Genomic DNA, 20,265 nt, shown 5'->3' on the forward strand with positions numbered 1-20,265 from the left:
CATTCAAGTTACGAGTAGTAGTATTTGGGGGGAAATCAGATGACCAAAGACAAATTTTATCTAAGGTTCTCTGCTTTCACAAGAATTTCAATACTTTTTTTTCCTCTCTCGTGGCATCTTTCATCACACTGAAGGCTCGTGTGCTAGATGAATCTTCATTAATCAAGCTCACGTAGGATTTACTATGCTGTTCAGAGAAACAACAGCAGACGAATTTAATCAAGCAATGTTAGATGCAGTGTGGATTTGTGTGCGACTGCACAAAAATGGGAAAAGTAAAAGTTTCACTTGCAGCTTTAAAGGATCTTCTAATACATATAATTGAAAAAGCTTAACAGTGTTTGCCATCTGAGTATCAAATGACAAACCGTGTCGAGTGTGACACCTTTTACATGTAAACCATGTTTGGTTTCCTTTGAAGGAATATAATTCCTATAAGATTTTGTTTTACTTTTTGTTTGTGGCTCTCTTGAGCTTTAAAGTTGTTTCACTATACCAGGCATCTTTTTGGGCCTACAATCATTAGAGATGCTCAGCAGGTGATTCTACACTTTGTACTTTATAAACTGTAATAACACTCAAATGTATTATGTACAGTACAAATAGCATCTGTTGTGGTTGCTTTACGCTCATCGCTTCCAGTGCGGAAGAAAACTCTCTGTCTCTGAAACGCTTTCAGTGTAGGATAGAAAGATATACACATGTCTTATAAATTTATTCTTCAGTACAGGAAGGTGACAATTGACAATTGGTTCAAACTACATTAGATAGGAATCAATGATAGGTCCATCTTCTACAAGACCATCAATCAAGTTTCACTTCATGCCTTCACAGTAAAATGGATCTTCTGCAGCAGATTTCTTACTTGTACCTTCAAAAAAGATAATAAAACACAGACAATGTATTTAAAATTAGTAAAGGTGTGAATTTTCCTGTTTACAGAAGCTCAGCATGGTGTGTTAGATCAAGTTGGAACTTTTGTTAGATATCATCAGGGATTTACAGTATTTTCTTGGTTGGTGGTGTTCCAACTGTATGTTTTTACTGTCATTTTAAGAATATACATACATAATATACAACCAGACATAATAAATGTTCCTAATAATATGGCGATGATGACATCCTCACATAAGTTTCTTTTTAAATAAGGATTATGAAGGTTCCACTGTGGTTCCAACATTTTCCCTTTGGAAAATAAAATGTTTGGACACTGACTACGTCTCAACGCAGTCCCTTGCTGTGTTAAGCTTGCTGTGTTAAGCTAATTTTGTAAGCACTGATCTGCTCAGATTCTTCTGTTCATAAAAAAAAAGTACATGATGAAAAAAGCATGATGCAATATATGGTGGGGCCTTATTATTTTGTCACTTTGCACTTCCAGTTACCTTTGCTCATCTGGTTTGTACACACCTTACTAGCCAAGGCCACAAGGCTAGTATGTCACTAAGTGCCTTATCTCAGTGTTAATAAGTAGAAGACCCTGCAGAGCTGAAACAGAAAAAAAAATGCTTTATTGTATAGAAACCAGGTATGTAGGTAAAATTCCCCATTCATGCAAGGCTCCGACACAGAAAAAAATATCTACAGATATTTTACAGTCAATTAATATATTGTAGCATATATGAATTTTTTAATATATATGATAGTATTTAATTTTGTTTTTTAAATCTATAAACATCATAATATATTTAGATTTAATTTAGGTTAGTTTTATAAATGTTCTTTTCATTTTTTGTTCAGCACTAAAACATGGAAAGGTGTGTAGGCTCTATGACATATATATATATATATATATATATATATATATATATATATATATATATATATATATATATATATATATATATATATTAATGTAATTCTTCACTACTCCCCTATGCCAGACAGGGCGTGGTCTATACTTTTGGGGTGGCCTCTCAGGACACGCCTCCAAAGGATGAAAACACCGCACCTCAAAAATCACACCACCAAGCCACGCCCATGTGTGGGTTAGCCACGCCCACTCTACACCCCTCATTCAAATTGAACTGATTTCACCATAATACAAAATCTAGTACCGGCACCGGGGAGTAAAAGTGCCCTCTGTCTTATTAGTACTAATAATTCCGAATAGCATTTCTTTAGGAAACTATGGACAAGGCTGTATTTTTGTTCTTCGTGTTGTATTTAACGTGCCAAGTTCAAACAGGTAAGACCATTAGTTTACCATTAGATAATTTGCAGTTGTATACATTTTATAGAAAATATCTAAATTGTCATAAATTTCATGTATAGGTTAATATCCTGTTTAACAGGTTTTATGTTGACCACTTTTCAGAGCTCTACACACACACACGCACGCACGCACACACACACACACACACACACACACACACACACACACACACACACGCACACACACACACGCACGCACACACACACACACACACACACACACACACACACACACACACACACACACACACACACACACACACACACACACGCATGCGCCATTTTTTGACCGTGACTGTACATGTGTCTACTATAAACAGTTATTCTGTGACAAACTGATAAATCTATACTTTCTGCAGTAAATGTGGGCAATAGTCTAAAAAAAAGTTATCAGGGTGAACATAAATAGAATAAAGATTACATGATAAATCCTAAATATTCTGCAGGGTATCTGCCCACTTATTTAACCCAATCCCACATCCCTTTGTTCAATTCTTGGAGCTAGAGTTCTGTGTATCTGGGCTGTGCCTTTAGAGGCTGCCTAAAGAGCAGCACTCTAGTCTGGTCGCCCCCAACACTACTTCCAGGAATTCCCTCATTATTATGTTTCTGAAAATGCATGGAGAATGCCAGGAACATTTTAGGAATGTGTCACGACTTTGTATTTCCAGATTTATGGTCCACAATAGGGGCCTCTTTCCAGTGGGGTCTCCAAATCTAAACATTTGAGATGACCACGTTTTAGTTTCCCACTGCTTTGCTTCTACTGTACTGCCACACATAGTGATGGACAGTGAATGTTGCAACGTTTACAACATTGACTTGTGTGTTTTGGTGTAAGAAACCAGATTCTATTTTCTTTTTGTGTTCAGTACAGTAGTTTTTGTTTTTGATCACACGTCGTGCACTTATAAGGACCTGGACTGTTTTTAAATATCTGGTTTCAAAGCTTGGATATAACTGTATTTAAACCACCAGATTCCAGTAATTATATTTTCTCTGAACCTGGATACTGATGTGCATTTTACCAGAACTCAAAAGAGAACACAGAACAAGGGCAGCGTTATTGTTCCTAAACAGTCTTTGGTGGTACATATGAACGATTTTGTGTCACGCTATTATAAATATTCTGAAATACTTAAATATGGAAGCAACATATTTAGTTCTGTCCTACCTCCTTAAGACTACTCCTTGACAATATAGATATGTCTTTACACTGATGACTCCAGTATGGAAACAAAATAAACTTTGAAAGTTTCTCATCTACATTGAGATTTATTTAGAAGCTCTCACCCACAGCATCTTATCGGATGGATAAATTCCAGTATAATCTTAATTTGACAGGAGAATGTGTTGACAGAAAATCCATAACATTGTATCCATAACATAGCATGAAGCTTTCCCCAATGTCATGAGGTCTTTTGAGTTGTCTTTGGTGTTCAAGAGATTAGGGGAATAACTGATCAGGATTAGTTTGTCATTGATTGATATTAATGATCAGTTTGGTTTATCATTGATTGTAAAGAGACAGTGAGACTTTGAATAATACTTGAATTTTGCTTGTCAGTAGGAAACCTTATGTGTGTACTTAAACCGGCTAACAGTGGCGTGATCTGTTATGTCCCTCCTCTTTAGATTATGTCACAAACAGCTGACTGAAAGCTGCCAAATGTGCAGTGGCACTAGAAGGTTATTCCCAAAGCCTCATCCATCCACTGATAGCCTATTGGATGCAGGACTGTGCATACATATCTCAGCTTCATTACAAATTGGGATGAGGAAATGTCTCATTGAGATTACTATTAAAACTGAGATTAATGATAATCTTCATATTTTTGTCAGCTATGGTTCAAACTATCCCTACTGCCAAGGAAAAGTTTTATATCATTAAACTTTAGGAGTTTTTCCCATACTGATTAAAGTATGAACTTTAATACTCATTAAAGTATGAACTTTTACATGAATCCCTATACCACATGGTGTACAAAAATATAAAGATTATATACATCAGCTTGATAAACATACAAGCTACAAATGGATAAATAAATGTGGGATCGCATTTCATTCATCTTCAGTAACTCGGCTTATCCCATTAACACTGGTGTGTGGAATGAGCACTCACTGTATGGGATGATCCATTATAGATTGGCATGCACACACACACACACACACACACACACACACACACACACACACACACACACACACATACACACACATTCATACACTCATGCACACCTAGACACTTTAGCATAGCCAATCCTAAATTTTGGACATTAAGAAAAAACTGGAGCATCTGGAGAAAACCCAAAGAGAGAACATGGGTTCACATATTGTCACATATTTCAGTGTTTACTAGCAGAAGCATCGATCATTGACCATAATGTAAATAAAACCTTCTTAGTTGGAGGTTAAACCCCATTTTGTCTTTCTGGTGGCACTGACAGCAAGGTAACAGAAACAAACAAACAGATCAGACCAGTTGTATTTAAACTAGCTTAAACAGAACTCAGAACTTGATTTTAAATCTTAAATACGGTTGGTTAGATCATACCAGTTCCGCAGGTAAGTGTGAAATACAATAGGCATGTCATAATCCTGCAATACTGGTTTCATAAAGGCTTTGACTAAAGTCGCTTGTGACAGTTAGACTTTAATCTGTTATGAAATCATTTTTTTGTGTTTGTTTTCAAACAAATTCTTGCTTATCGTGTGCTGAAAACTAAGGAAATCTGCCTTTCTCCTTACCTTAGTTCATGTTAATATTATTGTTTTAATCTAGTTAAATGGATCTGTGTGAATAGATGGTTTTTAAAAATGATTTACCAAACTTAACAGTTCAAATGTTTTCTCTTGCAATAATCAATCACTTTCTCTTGCTGTGGATAGTTCCATATAGATATGAAATAAACAGTTTATGCTGTAGAGCTAATAAATGCTGCTGTGATCATATATAGTGTCCTGTTCTCATTTATTAATTCTAAAACATTCTCACCCAACACACTATACTGTTATATGTTACAGTTGTATGTTACACCCAACATACTACTGTTTGAATTAAAGTTTTTTTAATCCCAGTCTCTGGTGTCACCTAGAATAGGATGGGTTCCCTTTTTAATCTGATTCCTCTCAAGCTTTCCACTGTTAATCATTAGGGATCAAATCCTATATCTGGATGTCTTTAAACCCACTTTGTGAAAATGTTAAAAACTAAATAGTAAATTGAAACAGAATTGAAAAACAGTAATGGATATCTCAATGTTTTTTCAGAGGATGGACTCTGCAGCTCTAGGAATTTCCAGTGTGGCAATGGGAAGTGTATTACGATAAGATGGATATGTGATGGTACAGATGATTGCGGTGATGGCACTGATGAGCTCCCTGCCTCCTGCAGTAAGAATCTCATGATCCTTGCGGATACATGTGAAGATGTTTGTCAGCTCAACAAGGTTTAATGGGTGTAGGATACAACTGACATTTGTGTTAACACTGATCTTATATTCTGTTAATTTCTGTTAGTAACAAAGACATGCAAACCCAGCGAGTTCCAATGTGGTGGACGGCTAAACCAGTGTGTGCCTAATGGCTGGAAATGTGACGGGAAGGCTGATTGTGAGAATGGAGCTGATGAAGCCGGCTGCGGTGAGCATTGTTTGTGTCAAGCTATAATAATAATAACATGTAATTCTACATAATAACATCTTTATTCTGTTTTTTATTTATTTTTCAGCTCCCAGACAGTGTCTGAATGGTGAATTCCGCTGCACAAATGGTCAGTGTGTGTCAAGGGCTTTCGTCTGTGATGAAGATGTTGACTGTGACGATGGCACCGATGAAGCACAATGTCAGACCACTACCTGCAGCTCTACTGCTTTCCGCTGCAACAACTCAGCCTGCCTGCCCCGCCTGTGGGCCTGTGATGGAGATTCCGATTGTTCGGATGGTTCAGACGAGTGGCCTCAGTACTGCGGCCAACGAATTTCTCCATCTCACAGCAGGCCCTGCTCCAGTATGGAGTTCCACTGTGGCACTGGAGAGTGTATTCCAAATCCCTGGAGATGTGATGGAGATCCCGACTGCCCGGATCAATTGGATGAGAAAGACTGCGGTAAGTTAAAAGTAAAACCTTTTTCTTTGTCCTACCAAAAACATTTGGAAAAGCTGCAGGATTAACTTCAGTGTTGTGGATGTTCATGTGTGGAAGGATAGAGCATAGAACAATTTTGTATTTGAACAGCCGTATCCACATGCCAGCCAGATGAGTTTCGCTGTGGTGATGGATCATGTATCCACGGGAGCCGCCAATGTAACCAGGTGTACGACTGTAAGGATATTAGTGATGAACTCGGCTGTGTCAATGGTGAGACATAACTCTTATCAATTTCAGGAAAAAAGCTCTAATTATGAGTACAGTATGTTAAGATGGATGTATCATGACAACTTTTTTTCAGCAACCCATTGTGAAGCACCATCCAGGTTTCAGTGTCGTACCGGTGAATGCATCAGCATGGACAAAGTTTGCGACAAGCAGCGTGATTGTAGGGATTGGTCTGATGAACCACTACGTGAGTGTGGTGAGTATTAAACCTTTAATAAATCCATTCCTTAGACTATTGTGTGGATTTTTGTAACAACGTCTTTCATCCTGACAGATTCTAACGAGTGTCTGTACAACAACGGTGGCTGCTCTCATATCTGTAATGACCTAAAGATTGGCTACGAGTGCTTGTGCCCCAGCGGATTCCTCTTGGTAGACAAGAAACGCTGTGAGGGTAAGCCCGTGAAGATTTGTGAAATCACTCTGTTGAAACTACTCACAATTGAACATTAAGCTATAAACCTTTGTCTTAATTTTCCTTCACACAGATATTGATGAGTGTGCCACGGGGGACACCTGCAGTCAAATCTGTGTGAATCAGTTGGGCAGCTACAAGTGTGAGTGCGCTGAAGGTTACCAAGTGGATCCAGCAACCAAAGCCTGCAAAGCTGTTGGTATGTGTTTGAGCTCTAAGCTGCACTGTGCATCACTCACTTCAGCCTGTTTTGTTGTTTGATAGCGTCTTCTATTATGGTTTTCTCTATTTCAGGAACTATAGCCTATCTCTTCTTCACTAATCGCCATGAGGTGAGGAAGATGACTCTGGATAAGAGCGAGTATGTACAAGTCATCTCCCGTCAGAAAAACATAGTTGCGTTGGACATGAACATTGCCACCAAGGAGCTCTTCTGGTCTGATCTGTCCCTCAAGAAAATTTATAGGTAATAAGCTAATAACCTATGGCTTTAATGTACAAAAAACTCTGATCTTCTTTTTTTAACTAGAATTGACTGACTTAGTAGGAAATCAAGAATGACCAAAAATTGACAAATTTGCAAATTGAAATAAATAAATATTTATTAATATTTATTAGATACGTTTCACAGATTATTATTCCTAATCGTCATAAGTAACAAATTGTCAAGAGGTCAGATCACATAGTGTGCGTGATGTATGTAGTGGAAAAAAGAAGCAATTATTTGCATTGTCCTTTTTCAAAATGCTAAATTATATCTAAGGATTTATGTACAGGTTTAAGACCTTCTCATTTGTAATATCTGTGACCAGATAGATTGGTCAATATATGCCTTCTTCAGAGACACAGAGACGGCTGGTGTCAAAACCTGATATGGTTCTTTTGTAGATATTCTTTTCTTTATTCAAAACCATGGGAAATGTGAATTTTTGCCCTTGACCATATGCTTATATACACATAATCAATTTTATATACATAAAATGAGATGTCCTGGAGCCTCATTTTATATAAAGCTTGCACTATATTTTCTAGAGCTCCAATGGACGCAGCATTAGACAAATCTCAGCATAGCATTGTGATTGACTCTGACTTGGGTGCACCTGAGGGGATTGCACTGGACTGGATCCATGGTAATATCTACTGGACAGACAGTGTACGTGGCGCTATCTCTGTAGCCACAGTAGATGGAAAGAAGCGCAAGACGCTCTTTGGAAAAGACCTGACCAAGCCAAGAGCTATTGTGGTGGACCCAATTAAGAAGTGAGTCACAAACATGATGCTTAAAGAACACCTTTTATTTTAGTAACTATGCAGGCTTTGCCTAACTTTCTTATTCTGTTTAGTTTTCTGTACTGGACCGACTGGGGTTCGCCTGCTAAGATTGAAAGGGGAGGCCTGAATGGAGTTGATCGCAGCACTTTGGTGTCTGATAACGTTGTCTGGCCCAATGGGATAACTCTTGGTAAGAGTTTTTTCCCTCGTGTAATCCTGTGTACTTTGCTAGCATGGGCATGGAGGTATTTGATGGATGTTTTTGACCTGCTTCTTCTTCACTGTGTACAGATCTTCTGAACCAGCGTCTGTATTGGGTGGACTCTAAACTGCATACTCTCGCCAGTATTGATGTGCATGGAGGTGGCCGTCGTACACTCATTATAGACCAGGGCAGACTGGCACATCCGCTAAGTGTCACAGTGTTTGAGGTGAGTTTGAGTGAGAAGTTTAGTTTGAAAATATTTAACAACATACAGTCATCTAATATACAATCTAGAAGCTCCCTAGAAGCAGGTGTGTATCCCATGCACAATGACTTCGTAGGGCTGATATCATTAACCAGGGTTTCTAGGTTTCAGCTAAACTTACAACACAGCTACATTTCAAAATCCACACAAAAGACTTGGAAAAACAATCCAGCACTGAAAAAGGGAGACATGTTAAATAGTTTGAATACACTTACACTTGCTGTATTAATGTCTATATAAATTAGCTCTGATTATTTGCTATTAATAATAATTATTTTGGGGGGCACAGTGGCTTAGTGGTTAGCACGTTCGCCTCACACCTCCAGGGTTGGGGGTTCGATTCCCGACTCCGACCCGAGAAGTTCGGTTAAGCAGTAGAAAATGAATGAATGAATGAATGAATGAATGAATGAATGAATGAATGAATGAATGAACGAACGAACGAATGATTATTTTGGGGTTTTTTAAAATATTTTTTAAAATGAATTTTTTATTCAGTCCTGGGGTGGCAAAACATTTGCAAACAACTTAAATAAAAAAATCAAAACATGACAAGTTAAAAAATTTTTTTTTAAATTCTTCTTTTTTTTTTAATCTGGGGTTTAAAGGAATATGGAGATATTAAGCATACAAATCAATAAATTAATAAACATATTAACTTCATTTGTTATCTTTAGGAGCGAGTATTCTGGACTGATGTTAGCAAAAATGCTATCCTGAGTGCTAACCGTGTGACAGGGGGAGACATCACAAAAGTGGCTGAACACCTCACATCTCCAGAGGACATTGTGCTGTTTCACAACCTGAAGCAGCCCAGTGGTACGTTAGCTCATTTATATCACATGACCAAACCCTGCACTTCTACATCTTCCAGTGCAGGGTTACAGTACAATACAAAGCTAATAGGAATTAGTCCACCTATTTTTGTGCTTTTGCTCAACGTTCATATTGGGTAATATTGCCTTTTTCTAGCTGTAAATTGGTGCAAGATCAACAATGGTGGATGTGAGTTCCTGTGCTTGGCTGCACCACAGGTCAGCAAATTCTCACCCAAGTATACATGTGTTTGCCCTGACAACATGATGCTGGACAAAGATATGAGGAAATGTGTCCCTGGTAAGACTTCTGTTTTGGAGAATAGTTTTGATCGTGCTAACCAATCATTTTTTGTACATTTAAAGTAATTTTCAGTGTAGTACATGCCATGACTCTGAATACTTTTGGACAGCTGTTCCAACAACAGCACAACCAATCCAGCCCAGAGTTCCTACCACAGATGGCCCTCATATAACCCCACATATGACACCAAAACCATCTGCTGCAAGAACCACCAAAACCTCGGCTCGAATCTTCACCACAACGGTGAAGTCACTACAGAAACCCACAGAAGCAACCAGAGCCAAAACCTCCACAGTCAACACTCACTATGAAGTGACCACACAAACAAGTAAGAGATGATTTCTTAAAGTCAGTTTTGAACTTTTTTTTTGAATGACAGACATTCAGTTGATGAAACACGAAAGAGATTGTGACTTTGTGATGATATCATTAGTATCAATTAGTACAAAAATACATTGTCAATACCTGTACTGCTTAAAATGACGGGAGACTCATCTGTAGGATCTGTGTTTGATCTGCATTATAAATATAAATTAACATCCGCAACAGAATGCTACGTTCACACATTCAGTGACTTGTAGAGACAATTTAGGATTTGACAAATTTGAGAAAAGTTTAACTTGATGCAAAATGGAGCGGCTTGGTGCAGCAACTGCCGTTAGTGAATTTAATATAAAACACCCTGCCTCCTGAATGTTTAATTGCACCACCCACTGATAACTTTTATTACCATGGAAACCAGTAATACAATCGTCTACTGGCTACTTCATAGTACAGTGACTAGCAACTCACAGCAGTAAAATCACTGGATGCGTGAACGTAGCATAAGAGTGGAAGCTGTGACTGTGGGCAGTTTGTCCAACATGTAGCATGTATATGGTAAAAAGGATGGGTCTAAGGGAATGTGGTACACCTCTAGAGGCAAGAATATGTTTATGTTTATATATGTTATCTATAAGTATTCATCTGATTATGGAATATATATGAATATAACATTTTATTAAATGAACATTGATTCTGCATATTTCTTGCTCATTTCATTGGTGAACTTCTCTCATGTTACTTTTGGTATTTATTTATAGACATTCACATTGCTGTTGCTGAAGAAAGAAAAGAATCTTCAACATCGCTGGCTCTGTACATTGCATTGCCCTTCGGTCAGTATGACAAAATTAATTTGAGATTATAAAGAGTCTGAATTTTATTTGGAGAATTCTTATATAAAGTTTAATATTTGTAATATTCGTCCTTCTTCTAAAGTGATGTTGTGCCTCCTGGTATTTGGTGGCATGTTGCTGTGGAGGAACTGGAAGCTGAAGAACACCAACACCATCCATTTTGAAAATCCAGTCTACCAGAAGACCACAGAGGATAAAGTTCACATTTGCAAGAACTACAGCTCTGATGGTTACTCCTACCCACCGGTACAGCCCAAGAATCTTTTTATTATGATTTGTCATTATAGTGTTAGCATTAGCATCTCTAGCATCTTTATTTTGGAAGGCCTAATATTTTATTCTTATTTTTTCCAGAGGCAAGTTGTCAGCCTTGATGATGAATTATAAACTTTAACATCTATGTTAAGCCTGACTACAGAATCTAATGGTGCTGCAGTTACATGCTGTAACAGGCTTGATGAATGGACATTTAGAGAATGTTGTTGTGTCAAAGGACACCGGATCACATTTTTAGAGGCAGTTCCTGGGGCAGGCTCGTCCAGGCTCATCCACTGCATGCTTCTAGGTGATGTACAATAACAAAGCAACCTCAAAAATGAATGACCTTGTGTAATTGTAACTTTTCAAAGAGAAAGAGAGAGCGTGAGTGTGTATGTGGTATGTGTGTATATAATACAAGACTGCAAAATTGTTAAATAGATTCTTATTGATGTTTGAAGTGTAAATATTGTGTATGTGGATTTTTATATTTTTGAATGAACTGTAAATACTTTTTCACACATCACTATATGCTATACAGTATGTGGCCATATGGGACATGTATAGTCACACTTTGCTGTTATAATATGCTCCACTCTTCTGAGAAGTCTTTCCACTAGATTTTAGAGCATGGCTATGGGAATTTGTGCTTCTTCAGCCACAAGAGCTTTAGGGATACTGATGTCGAGTGAGAAGGCCTGGGGAAGAGTCAGTGGTCCAGTTCATCCCAAAAGGTGTTTAGTGGAGTTGAGGTCTAATTTCTGTGCAGGATAGTTGAGTTCTTCTACTCCAACCTTGGCAGACCATGATCACTTTGTGCACATTGTCATGTAGTAACAGATTTAGGTCTTTTAGTTCCAGTGACATGATATTGTATATACTACTGCATATAAAGACACCCTATACAATTGAGAGCAACAGTTTGGGGAAACATATGAGTATGATGGTTAGGTGTCCACAGGCTTTTGTCCATATAGTGTCAGTACCAAATACTTGTATCATACACATATATTTATGTCTTATTCTTAATAAGCTATAGTAAACGAAGAAACATCCTGTCCTGCACCATGTAAAAAACATTAGTTCAGTGTTCTTGTAATTTCAGATGAATTGTACAACAGCAGTTGTTTGATAAATCGATGGATATGAAAACTTTTTTTTTGTAAATAGAAACACTATTGCAGATTATTCTTTATCTTAGCAAGTTGAAATATTTTCACTCTAGTCAAATGTATCTAGTTTCAATTACTTATTATAAAGTTACAATAGACCAAATCTAAGATTAAATCTAATTCTAGATATATATTACTGTTTTAAAGCTTTACATTTTCTCATTGTATTGGCAAATAAATTTGCTTCTTTTTAGAAATTAGTGCATAAAAATATCAAGATGATCTGCCAATAGAACAAGAACATTTAAAGCTTAAAAATATTCAAATGTGTTTAATAATCTTTATTAGGTTTCATAAATTTAGATTTGCTTTATTGTAATACTATAATAAATAATAGATCAGTTTGACCAGATTTGTGATATTTGAACTTGGTGCCATTTTTTGCAGTGCTTTGTTTCGTTGTTTTGTTTAGTAATCCCTGTGATTAAGATGTCAGACCAGTGCATGTATGTTATTCATCCATGAGCATGTGTAAATATTTTACTTGTATATGTAAATACAGTACAATTTTTTTCAACCTGGTTTAGAAATGTTTAAATCCTCAGATGTACAAAAACTTCTAAATTTTTATTTATTGTTGAATTCAAATGCCTTAATTGATCCCTCTTTCTAATCTAAAGAGTCTGTTGTACCATTATGTTTGATGCTACAGTATATCAGCTGATGTAGTTGTACACAGAATGAAAAGGGTAGGAATTGTATTTTTATGAAGATGTTCTGATAAGGTCTTTGGATAAATAAATAAATAAATAAAAACATATACAATACTTTTTTATTTGCCGTAGAAAATGTTGTTGCAGTATTTTAGGGGAAAATCGGGTAAACTTTGTCCTGAGTTATAACCAATTAATTGTCTTTTTTTAATTGTTTTGTATCAGTGCATGGAGTACAAATTCATTTATGTTTGCACTGAGATTTCTGAAGGCAATCTGTTCAAGCTAAACAATGTGTTCAATAGAATTGGAATAAATATCTATTATATACAGGTGCATCTCAATATATTAGAATGTTGTGGAAAAGTTCATTTATTTCAGTAATTCAACTCAAATAGTGAAACTTGTGTATTTATATAAATTCAGTACACACAGACCTAAGTAGTTTAAGTATTTGGTTCTTTTAATTGTGATGATTTGGGTTTACATTTAACAAAAACCCACCAATTCACTATCTCAAAAAAAAAAAAATAGAATATTTAAGATCAAAAAAACATTTTTAGTGAATTCTTGGCCTTCTGGAAAGTATGTTCATTTACTGTATATGTGCACAATACTTGGTAGGGGCTCCTTTTGCTTTAATTACTGCCTCAGTTTGGTGTGGCATGGAGGTGCTCAGTCTGTGGCACTGCTGGGGCTGGATACTGTAGAAGCCCAGGTTTCTTTGACAGTGGCAACATTTTTTGGTCACTTGTTTCTCATTTTCCTCTTAATTCAGGTCTGGTGTGTTTGCTGGCCAGCCAAACACACCAACACCATGGTCATTTAACCAACTTTTGGTGCTTTTGGCAGTGTGGGCAAGTGCCAAATCCTGCTGAAAAATGAAATCAGCATCTTTAAAAAGATGGTCAGCAGAAAGAAACATGAAGTGCTCTAAAATTTCTTGGTAAATGGGTGCAGTGACTTTGGTTTTTCAAAAAAACACACTGGACCAACACAAGCAGATGACATTGCAAACCAAATCATCACAGACTGTGGAAACTTAACACTGGACTTCAAGCAACTTGTGCTATGAGCTTTTTACCCTATTTTTTGGGGCTATTACCCAAATTCTTGAATCAGTTTTGCTTGACAAGCCTCTCAAAGCTGCAGTTCTCTCGGTTGGATGTGCATCTTTTTCTTCCACATTTTTCCTTCCACTCAACTGCAGTGCCACTCAAAAGCCAGCGTCTTTGGAAATAAATGTTTGTGGCTTATCCTCCTTGTGAACGGTGTCAATGATTGTCTTCTTTACAACTGTCAGATCAGTCTTCCCAATGATTGGCTCAGGAAACCTTTGCAGGTGTTTTGAGTTGATTAGCTGATGTCACTAAATTCTAATTTTTGGAGATTGGTGGGTTTTTGTTAAATGTGAGCGAAAATCAATACAATTAAAAGTACCAAATACTTACATTACTTCAGTCCATGTGTACTGAATTTATATAATACACAATTTCACAGTTTCACTATTTGAGTTGAATTACTGAAAAAAAAGGTGCACCTGTTGCTTCCCTTAATAATCCACATGTGTGGTGGTTTGGGAAAACCTTTCTCCGGGTGATCATTTTACATTTTCTAATATATCTTGTTATGAATTCTTCATTTTTTCCAAAACTGAAATGTGTTTCTCTTTGACATGTATCTTAAACACATGTCAATTGCATTTAAACATTACATTCTCACTGTGGTGCATCATATCTGATTACAAACTAAATTAATCGCTGCGTTATATAATTCTCCAATATCTTAAACAAAACATGATGCTCATGTGTGTGAAGAAAAACTGTATTGCTATTAACAAGGTTACATTCATCTTTAAGCAAACTCACTGTTTTTAACCAAAATTTGGGTTGAACTGGCTTCTTAACTAAAATATTACATATTAATTTAAAAAAAAAAAAAGGGAATAAAAACATTTCCACACCATTTTTTTTATTTATGGAGCTTCTTGAAGTGGATGTGCCAAAGTATTTTATCTATGAAAAATCCCATAAATATACATAAATGTTAAATTTTGAACTTTAAAAAGTACTCTTTCAAATTACTGTAGGTTTTAACAGTGAGGGTTAGTCATGGTTTTGGAACAAAGCACTACAATCAACAAAAAAGCCTTAAGGGTTAAGAAATGAATTAAATCTTAAGAACTCACTGATAGCATGGTAAAACATTTACACACAAACCTAAATGCAGAAAACAGCTTGTAATGTAATACTGCCAATTTCAGAAAATAGCATATATAGTAAACAATAAAGCTGTGACCTTCAGCAATGCACATAACTGACACCGATAAATATACAGTAGGGACTAAAAAGAAATCAGCCACAGCTTTACTTCTTCATTACAGTATGTGTAATTATATTAACACCAGTAGGGGCGCTGTTGTGCTTGGTTCTACATAATAAAAATAATAATAATAATAATAATAATAATAATAATAATAATAATAATAATAATCAGACTTAAGACATTTTTAACAGCACATAATCATCATATTATTGTCTTTTTTAATCTTTTAAAGACTACGCAATTTGTACCAGCAATTGCTGAGTTCAACAAATCTTCCCATTTACATGCCTACCTTCATTTGCATTGTTGTCTGTTTAGATACTGTATAATAAGTCATTGGGACTTAAAACATTAGAAGGTTGCTGTTGTCCCTTTTAGTCATCTGGGATACATTATATGTTTGGATTTAGTAATATATATAGTTTTGAGTAAGTGGACCATGTATATAATCCATATTGATTCAGCAATCAGGAAAAACTAACAGTAAAAAAGAAAACATGAAAGGTCAATGAACAGTCTGAAGAGCAATTGTTTTCACCCATTCGCCTGAACTGACCCTCAAATACCTTGAGCATTTTTATATAGCAGAGTGACTTTTACAACTTTAGGATATGATTATAACAATCTACAACACTAAGTCTTGTGTTAAACTCGTGAAGAAATCATGAAATAAATATTACAGGACTCATTTGTGGGGTTGTAAAGGCTGCGGATTTGGCTGCTTTTGTTGCCAAAGTTTGACTTTTTGCACATTTTGCTTTTATTATTGTAAGAATAATTATAACATGGCTTCAAATGTTTTAAATGTACTGTAACTAAAGCCTAAATATATTTAAGTATATTAGTATATATAGTATAAGTTAAACTCTTAGACAAGTATTTGCAGTATTAATGTGCTTGTGTTCCATAGATTAGTCAAATCATTCTCATGTGTGTTCTTTATTTATTACCAGGTTTAGGTTTGATCTAGGTTTAATATTAATTCAATAAAATGTATGCTTTTATAATTAATGTAGATTAATATTACAATATATTTGGCTATGATATGGTCTTGATTTTAGAGTTAAAAATACGAGGCTTTATTTAGTCTGGTTTATCAGTGTGTCGTAAATACACAGTTTTAACTGCCCAGTTTTGTCACACAGACCTGGCATTATATTTTCAAGATTACTATCTGGTATTAATGCACTAGAGTCTATATGGATTTTTAACACAGAAATTCCTCTTGAACAGTTGCTGGACTAAACATTTGCTACACCCCTATCAGCTGTAATGTTTAAATCTAGAGATAACAAAAGATTTGTATGACATCATTTCATGTCAGACAAATATGTGGACAAAGCAAGCCAGCAAGCCATGGATGAACTTATACTGGCCTCAATCTATTCCTGCACTACAATTTTATGCTATTTATTGTCTCACTGCATATCCTTACACTGAAATACAAGCCCAGTAGTGTTTTTCTCCAGTCTGATTGGACAGGCAGCTCTGCCTCCTTTGGGTCAAATATCTGTGGCTCATGTTTCAGGCAGCTCCAGGAAATTCGTTTAAAAAAATCTCCTTCACAGGAAGAGTTAATGGGAGTGTCATGAGAGTTTACTCTTTCTGCTTATGACAAGCAGTGAAAAATATCAGAGACAGTAAAAAGACACATTTAGTCTACATCCTCTACATAGAAATATATTGAAATCAACTGGTTATTTATTTTGTTCTATTTGTTTCTCACAGGTCAGTCTCTTGAAAAGATACTCAGTGTCCTCTGTAGTTTAAGTTGTGTATTCATACTATTTGTGAAAATATTTGATTTATGTGATCATTGTGCTAGTACACTTTGTTATTCCTAGGTATAAAGAGAAACACTGTTTCCAGAAATTCAGAGTTAATAAGTAACTACAACTAAAACTTGAATAATACATTATTCCCCCTCAAAAGAGATTTTGACCAAGTCAGTGTGTCACTTATATCACTAAATTTTCAATGGTTAACATAATGACAGCTTTAGAACATTTGCTCATTTTGAACAGTACTCTGTGTTCATTCTCTATTCTGTGATATGCCTTTAAACTGAGCCAAAATCAAGCATTAGGCAACATTTCTGATAACTGAGGAGATGTCTGTGGACAATGGTGTGAGGTGACGTCTTTCAAAGCCCAAATTTGTACATTCAAATGCAAACATGGTAACTTTGAGTTCTTTTATTTTTTTTTAAATACTGATCTATCAAAGTAGTGAATCCCAGCTGTTTCTGGGAATAAAAGGGAACAGCTGTGGAGAAAAAAATAGGAAAATATATATATATATAAAAAAAAAGGCTTTTATATATTTTGGATTGTTGACAGTTCTTCTTTTTTTTTCAACATTATTAAACGTGTATTGAGACAAAACTAAATCTGGGACAAATCCAACTGACTTACTGTAACACACTGATCCAAGATTCTTAGCCTACTGGCCAACGGATAAAAGATTTCCACAAAGCAGACATACAATGACACGTCTGTGCTACTAAACTAGTTACAGCCTTTGTAACATATGTAAAGCAGGATACACGTTCCCACATTCCCAGTCTTCGTCTTTGTTTGTAAGTCACTTCACTTACAAACAAAGAAAAACTGAGCCATATCAGCTCCAAATGTTGTTGGTAAACCATGAGCAGGACTTTGCACTCTGAACAGATCCTTATGTTTTATATGTACATTGGCTCACTGCCAGGCTTTTAAATCAAGAATGGAAACATTTGCATTTCCACGAGTATCGAGAATCAGTTCAGAGAAAAGGGAATCGAGAGATAGGAAAACTTCTCCAGATGTTTGTGAAGTCAAGGTTTAATACTTCTCTGTTCACTAGGCCAACATTCTTTGTACAATTTATAGAGTATATTAAAATGTTAAATAAATAAATAAATAAATAAATAAATAAATAAATAAATAAATAATAAACACATTCATCTATTCATCCCAACAATAGTCTGACTAGTATCTTATACACATGCTTCTATATTCCTTCCTAGCTAACTAGAGTTAAAGGTCTATAAGTTAAGGTCAAAGGTGTATGTGCTGTAAGTTTAAAAATATTTTCATGAGCAGTTTCACACTCAATCTCAAATAATGTGCAAGTCCCTATAGCAGAACCCCTGACTTCTCCTTCACCTATCAATAATCAAAATGGGACAATTCTTCTTAGAATAAAGAAAGGGTAAAAAATTAAGCTCTTTGAAGTCCTTTCTCCTTCCCATGGGAAAGAAACAGGGGAGCAGAGAAAGAAAGAGATAAATTATCATTGCTTTGATTGGCAATGATTCACAGCAGAGAAGACAGACGAAAACTATCTGTGAAAAAACTGACATCCAGCCATGAACATGTAAATAAAGATGATATCTGATTTTTCTCAAATCTGTCAGCAATATTGATAGGTTATAAAATGGGTTATAAAAAAAAAGATAAGAATTTTTCAAGGATTTCTGTGTTTTTGTGTGTATCTTATCACAGTCAGATATGACAGCACAGATTAGGACTTTCAAATAAATCATAGACACTAAAGATCCATTTAGAGGCAAATAAAAATAGTAAAAAGCAATTAATAATAAGACAAACGAAATCCAGGTGAAATCAGGTAATGTTCACATTAACCATCAGAATGAAGGCAGACATCTAATCAGAGCAGGCTATCGGTGCCAGATGAGCTGTAATTCTTTGGTTGCAAACACCTTGCTGGTGAGACTGGCTATACTGGTTCAAACGAGTAGAAACATGCAACAGAAACAGATCCTGGTTGACAGGAATGGAAGATGATGTGGTCTTATACTCTTGTAAGGAGTGAAGAAGAAGCCTTTATTTTGTCACATAAATATTACAGCACTGTGAAACTTTCTTTGCATATCCCAACTGGGGAGGTTGGAGGTTGGGGTCAGAGTACAGGATCAGCCACGTTACAGCACCCCTGGAGCAGTGAGGGTTAAGGGCCTTGCTCAACAGTGGCAGCTTGGCAGTGCTGGGGCTTGAACCCTGATCCTCCAATCAACAGCTCAGCTTTGCTTTAAGATTTGATGTGTTCTGTGCTGCTTTTCTGCTCATCATGCTTGTAATAAGTGCTTTATTCAGTTACACTGTTCTTCCTGTCATCTTCCTGTCAGCTCAGACTGGTCATTCGCTCTAAATCTCACTCTGATCACCGATCTGATCTAAAGAACTACAGCTCACTGGATTTTTTGTGTGAAATCACTGAGATCACATTTCCCATTGTTCTAATGATTGATGTGAACATTAACCTGTGACCTGAAATGATGTGCTTTTTGTAATTTATGATGGCTGATGTATATAGTGATATGTGTAGATTGAGAGAAAATCAAGATCATTTAGGTCATAATGCATAAAGTCCAACTAAACTTTATTTCAGATATAAAAAAAAGTGGTAGCTTGATTCAGTATGAAAGGATGGAATCAAGATGAAGCAAAAGAAAAGAGACACAGATGTATGTAATGCTGTGCTGCATCGCCACCTAGTGGGGTTTCAATGTCTGTCACCTGTAAGGCATATGAGCTCACACACACAGCTTTCACGTTTATATTTATAATCCTCAATTTAAATATAATCTCTTGAAAGTTGTGTGGGTTTCATCTATGATGTATTTGTTTTATTTTTTTCAGAATTTGTTTTAATTTTTGTGATCCTGTTTGAGTACTCTGATGAACTATTGTTTGTATTGTGTTTGTTGTTGTTAATAATAATAATAATAATAATAATAATAATAATAATATCTTGACCAGCCCACGTGCGCTTACAGACCAACACATCCATTCGCTAAATGGTTGATT

At 35.9% G+C, this 20,265-nt stretch overlaps 1 protein-coding gene and 1 long non-coding RNA gene across 2 annotated transcripts; one reads left to right on the forward strand and one right to left on the reverse strand.

Moving 5' to 3' along the window:
- Positions 1-602: 602 nt before the first annotated feature.
- Positions 603-5,458, reverse strand: LOC125138876. Its single transcript, XR_007137977.1, has 3 exons — positions 3,508-5,458; positions 1,386-1,488; positions 603-871 (listed from the first exon to the last, which is right to left on the reverse strand). It is a non-coding gene; the product is annotated as an uncharacterized LOC125138876 (long non-coding RNA).
- ldlra (low density lipoprotein receptor a) lies at positions 2,032-13,243 on the forward strand. The gene is made up of 18 exons (XM_027141589.2): positions 2,032-2,188; positions 5,485-5,607; positions 5,734-5,856; positions 5,945-6,322; positions 6,452-6,574; positions 6,666-6,788; positions 6,867-6,986; positions 7,081-7,206; positions 7,302-7,473; positions 8,040-8,267; positions 8,351-8,469; positions 8,571-8,710; positions 9,427-9,568; positions 9,722-9,865; positions 9,978-10,196; positions 10,951-11,025; positions 11,129-11,292; positions 11,401-13,243. The coding sequence occupies exons 1-18, from the start codon at positions 2,131-2,133 to the stop codon at positions 11,431-11,433; spliced, it is 2,610 nt and encodes an 869-aa protein (XP_026997390.1). The 5' UTR covers positions 2,032-2,130; the 3' UTR covers positions 11,434-13,243.
- Positions 13,244-20,265: the final 7,022 nt, after the last annotated feature.

The sequence above is a fragment of the Tachysurus fulvidraco genome, chromosome 15, assembly GCF_022655615.1.
Source record: "Tachysurus fulvidraco isolate hzauxx_2018 chromosome 15, HZAU_PFXX_2.0, whole genome shotgun sequence".
In the NCBI taxonomy this organism is placed as follows: Eukaryota; Metazoa; Chordata; class Actinopteri; order Siluriformes; family Bagridae; genus Tachysurus; species Tachysurus fulvidraco.